Source organism: Crinia signifera, chromosome 6, assembly GCF_055691185.1.
Source record: "Crinia signifera chromosome 6, ASM5569118v1, whole genome shotgun sequence".
Taxonomy (NCBI): domain Eukaryota; kingdom Metazoa; phylum Chordata; class Amphibia; order Anura; family Myobatrachidae; genus Crinia; species Crinia signifera.
This window is the reverse complement of record NC_139222.1, coordinates 260,353,024-260,366,626: the sequence shown is the minus strand read 5'-3', so window position 1 is coordinate 260,366,626 and position 13,603 is coordinate 260,353,024. Positions and strand designations below refer to the sequence as shown.

Here is a 13,603-nt window from a genome sequence, read left to right as displayed (position 1 = left end):
TGACACACATAATGCCCCTTACACATATGTTGCACTCAGATTAATTGAAATTGCTCATTCATCTTTCTGACAATTGACTCTAACACATGCACTTAACACTACCTAGCATGATATCTATGCAGTGAGGCCATAATAACCCATAGTGCCGTATACTGAACAGAATTAAATATAATAATCACGTATTTGGCAGATATTAGCCTGACCATAATCCCTGGCATTCAGCTCACATTGCCTAGCCCTAGTTTCACTTTCATGCGATTGACTCGCTTAGGCCGCCGTAGTCCTTGGTTGCCTTGGCAACGCGTCGCCGCACGGATCATTGTACCTGTGTGATGGTCCATTTCCGCCGTACAGGAGCTGTATGACCGGGCCCTGGGGGCTTGCTGGCTGCCGCCATCGCAGTACCCCATCGTGCTCTGTCTGGCTCTGGGAGTCTCTAGGAGCTAAGCTGGAGTGAAGCAGCCGGGGGCCGGCCAGGTAAATAACACCAATGACTATGGGACTACAAGTCCCAGCATAGTGTTTAGCAGCTGATATACATGCTCTGTGCATGACACATTGTTATATTATTACTTATGGCACTAGTTTATTGATATTACCCAGTTAACTACATTTCCTGACATATTTGTTTTATCTTATAGAAAACATGATATTACTGTACATGTTCATCAAGATTGAGATCAGAAGTGACATAAAAGTGATTTTACATAGTTGCTTGTCCTGCATTATCTTGTACTGCAAGTCGCTGTTGCATGTTGTGCTCGTTTGTTTATGTTCTTTGTAAGGCGCTGCAGAACCCCTGTGCCGCCATATAAAGAAAGGATTATTATAAAGAGCCTACTGACATTTGGGTATGGTAGGAGATTCCTGCTGCAGACAAGGGGTCTTACATTCGGGGGATACTTAAAATTAGCAACTAACCCTTGAAAAATGGGTGTTTTGGGGGAATTAGCCCCGATTATTAAATAATTATTGAGCCAGTTGCGGGGATCTCTATGAAAGACAGCTGCCTCTTGATCCCAAATACTACAGTGTACATCCCATTGGTGTTATTGCGCATGTGCGACCCTTTGTTAACGCATACCCTCCAACTTGACCCATTGCATTCAATACACATACACAATGCTCTGTTCCTGGACTTCCCTCTTAATGTATGATTGCCATCACCTGTGTGGAACTAGGAAATTGACGAGAAGGGTGTTCCAACTCAGGTGACGGCACTCATACATTAAGAGGGAATACAGTATCTATCCTTATGTATCAATGCCATTTTCCCTATAGATTGTAAGCTTGCGAGCAGGGCCCTCCTACCTTTTGACTGTCTGTAAATTCCCTGTTTGTTGTATGACTGTCTCCTTTGTAAAGCACAATGGAATATGCTGCGCTATATAAGAAACTGTTAATAAATAAATAAGTCCAGGAACAGAGCATTGTGTACTGAATGCAATGGGTCATGTTGGAGGGTATGTTAACGCATGCACACTACTGAGGTTATAGTTTGTGCAGGGATCCTTTTTTTATCCAGTATTTATCTTACATGAAGGTGTGGGCTCATCGATAATATGATGTGGACTTCTAGGTCATTAATGCCCCCCATACACGGTCCGTTTTGTACTTTTATAGTACACATCGCATTGCTTGTGCATGCACTGTGCATGCAATGCGATGCAGTGCGATGTAAACCAAGTACAAAAAGTATGTGCAGCACATACTTTTTGTACCGTACGATGAGATGCGCAGGAGCGCGCATCTCATAGTACAGAACGGACGGTCTGGGAACAGACCGTCTATGGGCACCTTAAGTCTGTGCTGTACAGTGATGGTGAAGGATTCTATTATTTAAATATTCAAGAAACATGCAGAAACTATTTTTTTTTTGGTACTTACAGTATGTATTATCTGGGCTCCCGATTTTTTCATTGCATGCCACTACTTAGGCATGCAATGCAATGCAATTTTTCATTGTAAAGCATGCAATGCAATGCAATGCGATTTTTCATTGTAAAGACCTGATTTTTAATTGTATAGTCAACCATGGGTGATTTCATACCCCCACTATCCAACTACGCACGGAGTTGATTTTATATAGTGTGGCGAGTGCAGCGAGCCACCGAGCCCGAAGCGTGGCGAGTGGACGTGGATAACTTTACATGTATTCTGCGTCCCCTCGCGGGGCTCGCTACGCTCGCCACGCTTCGGGCTTGGTGGCTCGCTGCGCTTGCCACACTATATAAAATCAACTCCATGCGTAGTTGGATAGTGGGGGTATGAAATCACCCATGGGTGACTATACAATTAAAAATTGGGTCTTTACAATGAAAAATCGCATTGCATTGCATTGTATGCCACTATATTGCATGCGATGCGATGCAATTAAAAAATCGGACGCCCAGATAATACATAAGTACTTTTTTTTATATACACAATGATCCAATTTTTTCACAATGTTTCACTGATATTTGTTTTTTTCTGCTGGGTATCCAATTAGACTTCCTGTAAAAAAAAAAATATAATTTTTTTGTGTTTTTACCTCTGCAGCCCTGAAAAAGCATCGCTTATCGGGGATTTTGCTTTGCCTGTCTGAGGCAGGTTAAACAAAGCCGCAAATAAGCTGTGGAACCCACAAGCTTATCTGGGTTTATTATTTAATAACATTTATACAGTATAGCGCACACATATTCCTCAGCGCTCTACAGAGAATATTTGAACACTCACATCAGTCCCTGCCCCAGTGGAGCTTACAATCTATATTCGGGTGTGGATCATTAGGTCACCAACATGTTGATCGTCATTAGCTCGACATGAGTCTAGGTCGACAGGGTCAAAAGGTCGACATGGGTTAGGTCGACAGTCAAAAGTTTGACATAGGGTTTTCCACTTTTTTTGGCCCGAACACAGTCGACATGGACACGTCGCTGCGCTTGCCATGCTTCGGTCACGGTGCCTCACTACGCTAGGCTCACTATTTTATTCTTCAACCATGCCCTAGTGGATGGTAGGGCATGAAATACCGCCTGTCGGCACATGTCGGCTCAAAAAAAGAAGTGGAAAACCCCATGTCGACCTAATGACCCTGTTGACCTAACCCATGTCGACCTAGACTCATGTCGATCGTTGACCTAAATGCATGTTCATGACTAACATGCTGGCGACCCAATGACCATATCCCCTATATTCCGTACCACGTGGACACGCACACGCATAACCATTACACCATCTAAGCATTACACCATCTAACCATTACACCATCTAACCATTACACCATCTGTGCTGCCCCAATAGGATAGGTCTCCTTGAAGTCGTTACCCTCGATCAATAATCGTGGGGAATTGGATGCCACCTTTGTAAGCAATTCTGTAATGTATCACCTTTAAAAAAAAAAATGCAGGGAGACTGTTAAATATGGAGATCAAAACCCTTGTTAGACCTAATACAATTGCTGTGGCGAATGCTACTATAGGAAAATCTAAAACTGTTTTCCTAATACAAATGAGCAAAAGCTCAGAAAATGGCAGTGCACCACTTTCTGTGGCTGCTTGAATTGTACTTTTAAAAAAAAAAAAGTATTACAGTGATATAGCCTATATTAAACATATTGACTTTCTTTGTCATATTAAACTCCCTAATAACATTCTGTCCTTGTGTTCTTAATTAAGAACATACATTGGTCCTGATTTAATGAAGTCAGTTTGCGGGCAAATCTTGGACTTTTTTTAAAGGGACAATCAAGGCAAAACATGCGCGTTCGGCCAGCATCCTGTGTGGCTTTGTGCATTCATTGAATGGGTGTGAATCGTTTTATCGATCATGGTTGGGTCGACAGGTGGGAAGGTTGACAGGGTTCTAGGTTGACATGGGTGAAGGTCGACAGGTGTCTAGGTCGACATGGGGCAATGCTGACATGGGTTTAGGTCGACATATGCGTTAGGTCGACATGGGTTAGGTCGACAGGTTGTTAGGTCGATATGGGTTTTTTCACAGTCGACATGGACACAGTTGGAAGTCAACCGCAGCCCCTCGCATCGCTTGCTTCCCTTCCATCGCTTCAGGCACGGTGCCGCGCTGCGCTCGGCACATTATTTTATTCTCACACCACGCCCTAGTGGATGGTAGGGCATGATATACCGCCTGTCGGCACATGTCGGCACGAAAAACGGTGAAAAAACGCATATGTCGACCTAAACCCATGTCGACCTAGAACCCTGTCGACCTTCCCACCTGTCGACCTAAGTGCTGTCGACAATACGACCGTATCCCCATTGAATTCCTACTGTGGCTTGTGCTGAATTGTGTATCTTAATGGCATCACAACTCAGTGTGTTCACGTTCTGTTCCAGCCTCTACAGACATTAATAGACAATGGATACAATATCGTCTACAGACAGCATTGTTACTCGTGGAGTTATGGTGAATTATACTGGTAGCTCAATGGAACAAATACACGGAAATAGATTCTCCGCTAACTCTGATACTTTGGACCTAAGTAAGAGAAAACTACATGATCTGAGTGAAGACCTTTACAGAGACACCCCCGGTATAAAGGTAGGTTAATACACCCTGGTCCTTATTCAGATCTGATCACAGTACAAATTTGTTCTCAAAATGGGCAAAACCATGTGCACTGCAGGTGGGGCAGATGTAACATGTATAGAGAGAGTTAGATTTGTGTGAGTTATTTTGTTTCTGTGAAGGGTAAATACTGGCTGCATTATTTTTACACTGCAATTTAGATTTCAGTTTCAACACACCCGACCCAAATGTAACTATCTCTGCACATGTTACATCTGCCCCACCTGCAGTGCACATGGTATTGCCTATTTTGAGAACAAATTTGTACTGCAATCAGATCTAAATAAGGGCCCCTGTCCGTATACAAATACTGTCTACTGGTTAGCATTGTATCACTGCCCTACTTCTTTATAACAAATAGATAATAATAATACATAATAAGACAAGCTTGCATATTTTCTATTTCTATATAATTATAATTAAGGAACAAACAATTATCAGCCTTAATGAGCATCTTCTGTACAATCCGCTATTAAACTATAAAGTGTTGTTGTGTTGATTGGAAGAGGCAGGAAGATCATTGATTACAGCGTTCCACCTTTAGATTCCACTTTAGCTGTGATAGTACTTGGCTGATTAAAATCCAATGTAGTACTTACGCATACCTTGCTTACAGACCTAGGGGGTGATTCTGGTTATTTCGCAGCCTTCCGAGTCCATCAATCCCCGCTTTGCGAACGGTGGCCTTTCCCAAGGGTGATTCCGTCACGGGGCCTGCGAATCATCCATTTGCAGCTTAGGGGGATCCACCCACATCATTCGATGGCCGGCAACCATCGTATGATGGGGAAGGTGCACACATATAAAAGTGACTCTCAAGTCATACCGCCCGCACACTTGAGTGCATGTGCCCGGTGAACTACCTGTTTGCCGAGGCCACACGCACCCTGCATCTGCACATGCGAACGCACAGGGGGGGGGGCAAATGAACCAAAATAACCCCCCTAATCTGTTTACCTGTTCTCTAGGCTGCGAATGTACGCAGTATACCGCAGATCTCGTTTATCTATGGTGGTAGATAAATGATCTGTAGGGGTAAATTTACCTCTACCATGTTCTCATTGCCGCCCCTGCAAAAACCCGGGCTTTTATTCCTGTGTTTTTGGCGGGGTACAGAGCATCTCAGCTGACAGACCCCTTCATACTGCACCTCAGACCCGGGAATTTCCTGTTTCTGCCCTTTTCACACTCTGCTTCCACTTGTCTGCCTGCCAACAAGTGTGTGGAGTGTAATAGCAGCTTTGATTGGCTGTTGAAAAATTTGTAAAAATTGCTATGATTGGCTGTTTCAAAATCAGCCAAAGATGATGTCATTTAAAGAGGCCTTCATTTCCCCAGCACACTGCATTGATTTTATCATGGCTATTAACCCATTTAATAATAATAATAATAATAATGACAAGACATTTCTGTTTTTATGGACATATTTTATTCATACCTACAATAAAGTGCTTTTCACTGCAAAACATACTGTTGTGTGTGAACATACAGATAAAGAATTTCTATAACAAAATATAATATAAAACTTTAGCACTTTTAAATAATGACACCCAATGCCTAACATTACATGTGTACAGGCCGGCCGGGCATGTAAACAAAATAACCCTTAAGCTTAAACAGTTTTACAACTATTGGTAACAGGGGTAGTCATGGGATTGGTAGGAAATCCCGACCGCCGAAATCCCGACATGGGGGGGATGTGGATCGCCCCCCCTTGCGGGCTTGCTGTGCTCACCACGCAGCAGACCTGGTGCCTTGCTACGCTCGGCACACTTATTTATTCTCCCTCTATGGGTGTCGTGGACACCCATAGAGGAGAAAGTGTCTGGATTTCGGCGGTCGGGATTCCAGCGTCTAGATTTTGAGGGTGTGGTGTTCCAGCCGCATACTCAGGGGCATGGCGAGTAGTTGCTGGAGGGTGTGGTGTTCCAGCCGCATACTCAGGGGCATGGCGAGTAGTTGCTGGGTGTGGTGTTCCAGCCGCATACTCAGGGGCATGGCGAGTAGTTGCTGGGTGAGGTGTTCCAGCCGCATACTCAGGGGCATGGCGTGTAGTTGCTGGGTGTGGTGTTCCAGCTGCATACTCAGGGACCACACTAACTACATGCTGCAACATTTTTTTTTTTTTTAAATTGTGTAATATTGGTGTGTGGAAAAGTATTAAATAACTTACTGTTGGTGCTTAACTGCGGATGTTGACTCTCGGTTTGGTGCGTCGCTTCAGGGGATGCACTACCTTCAGCTGGGTGCGCTGTTCCAGACGCTGAGGGCGACTCTGATGGTGGTCTGTGCAAAGGCGATGCTGATGGGTATAATACCCCGTTCTCACTGCCGCAAAAACCCGGGTATTTGCCAGGGCAAGCAGTAATTTCGAGTGTCCTGTCACAGTGTGAACGGGTGTTAGTGAAATTCCCGGGTGTAATGCCCCGGGAATTACACATGGGTTTTTTTCCAGGGTTTTTCCTGGGTAATACATGGGTGTATGACAGTGTGAACAGGCTAGACCCCGGTTTTTCTCACAAGATGCAAAAAAGCAAGCTCATTGCATTGCTCAAAGCTGCGTTTTAGACAGCCAATTAAAGATACTTTTTAAACAGCCAATCAATGCTGCTCTTAGATTCCACACACTTGTTGGCAGGCAGACCAGGGTAAGCAGTGTGAACGGGGCAGACACGAGAATTTCCTGGGTCTAAGGTGCAGTACGAATGGGGTCTGTAGAGCTGAGATGCTCTGTGCTCCGCCAAAAACCCGGCAACAAAAACCTGGGTTTTTGCAGGGGTGGCAATGAGAACGTGGTATAAGATGGGAGTTCTATTGAAGATCAGGGGTGAAATGTAATAGGATGAGAGAATCAGAAAGTGAGAGATTTGGTAAGAAATCTCCAGGTTTTTTACAGCGGCAATCATTTACACTGCAATACCAGTTTGATTTTGCAGTGTAAATGATTGCCCCTTTCACCACTAGTGTCCGTTTGTGTGTCACAAAACACTGCCATCTGTTGGCAGCGAGTGAAACGACATCTCTTTCTCTCTCACACATGCACAAACATAGAGGCAATCACAAGGTAGCCGACTAGCTTTCAAAGCATTTGCTTCGAGCGGACTTGCTAGTAATAAATATAATGATTGGTTGCCCGTAGAAACATCCCATCTTCAATAGAATTTCCATCTTAGTGAATAAACCCCATAGAATCTGATTCATTGCTATGGCCAACATCCCATTTTCAATAGAACGCCATCTTATACCCCATTCTCACTGCTAGGCAAATTCCCGGGTCTAGCGTGTCAACCCTGGAATTTGCCTTTTCTTTTTCAGTGTGAACGCTTCAACTCATGTCAAATTTCCTGGGACTCCAACCCTGCTTTTTACCAGGGTTGGAGGTCCAGGTATGCAGACACGGGTTGACCCGTTCACACTGCAAAAAAACTGTGTTAAAAGGCAAATTACCGGGTACAACCGCTTCACCTGGGAATTTGCCTTAGCAGTGAGAACGGGGGTCCAGCGCTGCAGTCCCCGGCATTAAAATGCTGGGTAAATGCTGTTTGGCATTAGTAAATTCACCTCAATAGAATCTATTGGAGACATCTCCACTTCTAGAAAAACCCATACCTTAGTAAATATACCCAAAGGTGCAGGCGGTAACAGCAGTGCAGTGTGTTTAAGCTCTGATATAATCATCTTGGGACAATGCTACATCTGTGGTTTGGTTAGTAATGGCTTCTGTGCTCATTACTAAATGTTATGTCTTCTAAGTATTAGAGAGCATTTATATATGAGCAATTACTACAGGGTTGCCGACCCTCCCGGGAGTCTCCCGAAAATCAGGTCCCCCACCTGGCCCCCCGGAAGGGTGGGCAACCCTCCCGGAATCTGGGGGACCCCCCCTGAGCCCCTCAAATCGCGGCATGTAAATGCCGCAATCCGCGGGTCTCAGAGGAGGGGGCGGAGCTAAAATGGCACAGTAGTGTCATTTTAGCCCCGCCCCCTCCATTTGAGATCAGTCATTTCTCCTATTTCCCGTAATGGGGCGGGGCTTAATGACGTCACAGTCAAGCCCCGCCCCCCGATTGGGTAAGGAAAGTCTCCTCTCCGGGCATCTCCCGGAGAGGAGCATTTAAAAGTTGGCAACCCTGAATTACTAGTTTAAACCATAATTGACATTTGTGTTGCAGTGTATGATTGGTTAGTAATGCACTTAATGCTGACCGAACACTGAATCTTCACTAACTGATTTCTCAGTAATTCGGTTTAATCCTACTTATTAAGTTACAGCTGTTATAAGGCAGGTTTACTGTGAACATAAGTGAAATCCTTTCTCAGGGAAATCAGATGTGATTTGCTAAATCCGAGCGCCGGCTAAGGCTTTTCTCAGCGCTCACCTAATAATTACTGAAAATATGAAACAAAAGACTTATCCCACACTCCATACGTTTGTATTAAAATAATGGGTTTGTCACATTCGGGTCTTGACTACAAAAGTAATTGCTTTCCTATGACAGTACATATTCGGGGACCTTTTTGACACCATCCTGCATGTTCTGTAACGGCGTAGAAAGGATGAACAGTGATTTTCAACCTTTTTTACCTTGCGGCACACTTAATACGATTTTTAAATTGCCAAGGCACAGCATGAGATCCACACTGGGCAAAATACATTGGTCCCCACAGGGAAAAAAAAACAACCTATTGACCCCCATTTAAAAAAACAATCACACCGGTCCCGACAGGTAACAAAAATAAAATACATTGGTCCTTTACATGAAAAGAAGAGACCAGTAAATAACACCTGAACTGGTGGTGGCTGTGAACTGGTTTGGGCATCTCTAGATCTGGGGGCACACTTAAAAACAGCTCAAGGCACACTAGTGTGCCACGGCACAGTGGTTGAAAAACATTGGTGTAGAACATGGTAATCACACAGTGGAATTGGGTTGTTTGCGGCCCTTTTTAACAACGTTTCCTGTAGAACAGATTTTTTATATGAGCATTAGTTGAATGTGATTTGATTTAAAATGTTCTATATTGTCTTTATCTAGTAGAGCATGAAGTGTATTTTGTTATTTAACCCAACTATGGGGGCTGGTATCAGGTGTCGTACTGGGGCATGAAGGGCCCACCAGGGGGGATACTGTGGTAAGAGACTGTTTTTAAGGGGTGTGGTCAGACTCCATAGCGGGTGTTGCAAGCCAACTCATTGGTATGACTAACCATTAAAGAGTGCTGGACTACTTGATAAATATACAGATAGAGCCATCCTCATCTAGCCCTTTAATAGGATTAAGTGAGCCAGAGCTGTCGGACTTAATCCTATGCTAATCCCCTACTGTATTGTTCTGTGTATTGTATTGCAGCTGAGAACAATAGGCCTTGGGGAGCCATGGCTCTCCAGAGAAGGCTAGCTGGGGAGGGCTCCATTTGTATAGCAAATACTACCAGTGCATGCATGATAACATACCAGATTAGTAACAGCAGATTAATAACAGCAACGCACTGTAGAAAATACAACAAAGTCCTGTGATGTATAACGTATGATTCACGTGCATATGCTGAAACCTGATCTCTCTCTCTCCCTCCCATCGGGAGTTTCCCTTGTGCCACAGTCCTGCCCTGCGGGTATCGAACACCGTCAGTCACTCACCAACCCATCAGAATGCCAACAGCAGCATCCTGACAGTCAACAACCCAAATTTGACCCTAACTCTCCACTCCCACTGCCTAGTCCTTACCCCATACCCCCCCCCCCCCCCCCCCCCCCCCCAGTCCTGCAGCCTAACCCTAACATCGGCACTGGGGATTCTCCATGATTGATGTCAGAGAACATATGTATATGTTTCATTCCCTCCCCCGCACAGGTTGTGCAGAACTCAGCACCACAACTAATAGGTCACATAGTCCCCCCACCCACTGGGTCCTGCCCCCCCACTAGGTGAGAGTCGCTGTCTGCACTGTGCATGTGCAATCAATCGATGGATCACTGTTAGTTTCCTGCTATCAATCAAGAGTAGAGATGGGTCGTTCGCGTACGAAGCGGGTCTTTTGAACGGATCCCATAAAAGAGTGAGGGAGCCACTGATCCCAAAAAGGTGACCCGTCGTTCTTTTACGTTCAGTTTAGGTTTTTCATTACAATGCATTTGCCTGAGCTCAGCACTGCCACCTGTGGCAGCTGAGATGTACTGACTCCGGAGACTGAGTTCAGTGCTGCGACTGCAAGTAAAAGAAAGATTAACAAGGCTGCTGCTGCTGCTAGGGATGGCCATCGGTGCAGACGTCATCGATAGCGATTCTGCACCCAGCCATCGATCAGTGTTTTACTCGGTTATGTATGTTCTTATTTGTTAAGCTCACTGTTTAAAAAAAAAAGGGAAAAAAATGGCAATAAATGATTGTTAAACAAAGTATGCTTCATTATTATAAAATTACTCCTTCTTTCAAAGTGAACCGATGAGTCGTCTAAAAAGATCCGGCTCTTTTCACAGGCCGACCTGCTGGATCCCAGCTCTCGCTAGTGACCCGTTTTGCCCATCTCTAGGGAGGAGGCCCAGGTGGGAATGCAGGGGGCGTGGCATCATGAGTCATTTCCTTGACTACTGTAGTTGTACTTTTTATATCTTTACCTATAATTACTGTCCATGTATGATTTCGTATTTCACTGCAAAAAAACATGAGTGGAAAAGCCTTCTCCGTGTTTGCTTACAGAATCTGCACCTTCAAGGCAATGCACTGTGTGCTCTTCCTGACGGCCTCTTCCTACATCTTCCTTACCTCATCTGGTTGGATCTCCGGTACAATGAAATCACAAGTCTGCCAGCGACTATTGGAAAGCACAGGTACCACATATAAATAAGAACATAAATGTAGGCCTCAACAGTGAATACTTGTATGTCATCCCCAGACCATGCAGAGATCCCTCTCGGATAGCTACAGGGCACTGCAAGTTATCAGAACCTTTATACTTACAAACCATGTTATACTGTAAGGGGTGTTTTTCTATGCAGGGTAAATACTAGATACTTTAGCATGTAGATCATAAATGCCGGGCAGCTATTGTTTGTGTTTGGCCATGTCTCTCTTACACTTAAATCTCTCTGCACACGTTACATCTCCCCCTGCAGTGCAGCATGGTGTTGCCCAGGTGACTTGCCGAGTCCCGTCCCATGATGCATTTGCAAAGTATTGAGATTGCATCACTATTGTGCGTGCACTTTACTATGCAGCGCAGCACCTGCACACCCCTGGTATTCCCCTGGCTGTTTTACCACCACCCAATATAGTGTTCATTCTAGCACCCGCTATCTTTGAAAACCCATGCAGTTCCTCTTCCCTGCCTGGGGTGTCGCTGTCTGCTGTAGTGCTTCTACCACAGTGTGGTCTGTATATCAGCACTGATATGCCTACCAGACCTGTGCTAGAAACACCACAGCAGACAGCGACACCCCAGGCAGGGAAGAGGAACTGCATGGGTTTTCAAAGATAACGGGTGCTAGAATGAACACTACAATATTCCAGTTTATTTACAGTGTCCTATAGTTAGTGCTTGCATTGTAACCTACAAGGTCAGTTACTGATATATCATTATACCCTATGACGTTGTGTTGTCTCCCATTGGAGAAATGTAATTGGTTTGTCTGCCCGTTTTATACAGAAAGCGAATTAATCATTTTTATTTTCCTTTTCAAATGCATGTGATATTATATGCCACTAGTGGCAGTCACTGCATATTTTCTATACATTGCTAAATGATAATTATGTAAATTAATCTAAATGTAATTAAAGTGCAAGCTCTCTCAGCTGACTGCAAGTGCCACGTAATTGGCTGAGAGAGCTGGTGGGGAATGTTTGCTGGAGGGCCCTTGACCCCCGAGCTTGACCCCCGAGACTTGGAGAGCGCCTATTAGTCTTCAGAGAATGGTTTGTACTTGATCATTGATTTGTTACCCTATACCCCATACCCTATTTAGTGGTATGCAATGCGATGCGATGGGCGCCGTGATAATACACAAGTAACCATTTTTGCACAATGCCCATTAGTCATATCATATTGTTGGCTACATTGGTTCTTATTTTTGGACCATTGAAACATTTTGGGTATTGAGGTCCTGCATTGTTCTCCAGTGGTGTAAATTTAAAGGGTTCCCTCTGAACTTGTAATTACTGCATAGATAACAGTATGCATTTCCTCCCAGGAGACTATGGTATGTTCCGTAGTATTCATTAGACATTACTGTGCATTCTCCTCATGTTTTGTCTTGTTGGGATTTCGGTATATCTCTCCAGTAGATGAGAACACTAGGAGGATTTAATAGTACACATCTTGTGCATTATTTAGCAGGCAGATGCATAATTTAAGTAGGTAGTATGAAAGCAGATCCTGGTGTCTTCACATCCAAATGTATTGTCATCATTCTGCAATTAGCGCAGGGAATAAACACCGGTCAGGCGCACATTTATATGAGTAAGAAAACTGTTTAATGTGTGATATATAAAATGAAAAAATGATATAATTAGAGTAAATATTGAAATGTAATATCACTTTACTGGGTCACAGTATTCCTCCTATTCCACTGATATCTTTAACTGTCCAACTACCCTCAATCCTTCTGCCATCTGACTGTTTTATACAAGGGTTGCCTACTTTTAAACTCTCCTCTCCGGGAGAAGCCCAGAGAAAAGACTTCAGCAGCACTTCAGGGGGGCGGGGCCTGATGTAGACATCATCAAGCCCCAGCAAGCAAATCCCGCAAGTCGTGGGTCCTTGAGGAGGGGGCGGGACTAAATGATGTGATTTGCATCTTTAGCTCCGCCCCCTCAAAGCCAGCAGTAATCGCGGTAATTTATCACTGCAGCCAGGGAGATCCAGGGTGGGTTACCCACGTTTCTGGGGGGCCGGTAGGAGGACCTGATTTTTGTGATGTCAGCTGCCCCACCTGGCATTGACTTATCTGCACTCCGCGTTTTCACGAGGTCACCCTTAAAACGCTGGACGTTCCCATGGGCTAGCCCCATCCCTGCAGCTGTCCACCCTCGTCCCTTCC

The 13,603-nt window shown here is 44.5% G+C and overlaps 1 protein-coding gene across 2 annotated transcripts in view; it reads left to right on the top strand.

Moving 5' to 3' along the window:
- The first annotated feature begins 298 nt into the window (after positions 1-298).
- LRRC27 (leucine rich repeat containing 27) overlaps positions 299-13,603 on the top strand; it is a 51,996-nt gene continuing 38,691 nt past the window's right edge. For both annotated transcript variants that reach the window (XM_083149452.1, XM_083149451.1), the window contains exons 1-3: positions 299-477; positions 4,338-4,542; positions 11,268-11,398. In XM_083149452.1, the coding sequence (XP_083005578.1) occupies positions 4,360-4,542; positions 11,268-11,398 (314 nt within the window). In that variant the 5' untranslated portion in view covers positions 299-477; positions 4,338-4,359. The remainder of the gene's footprint in view (positions 478-4,337; positions 4,543-11,267; positions 11,399-13,603) is intronic.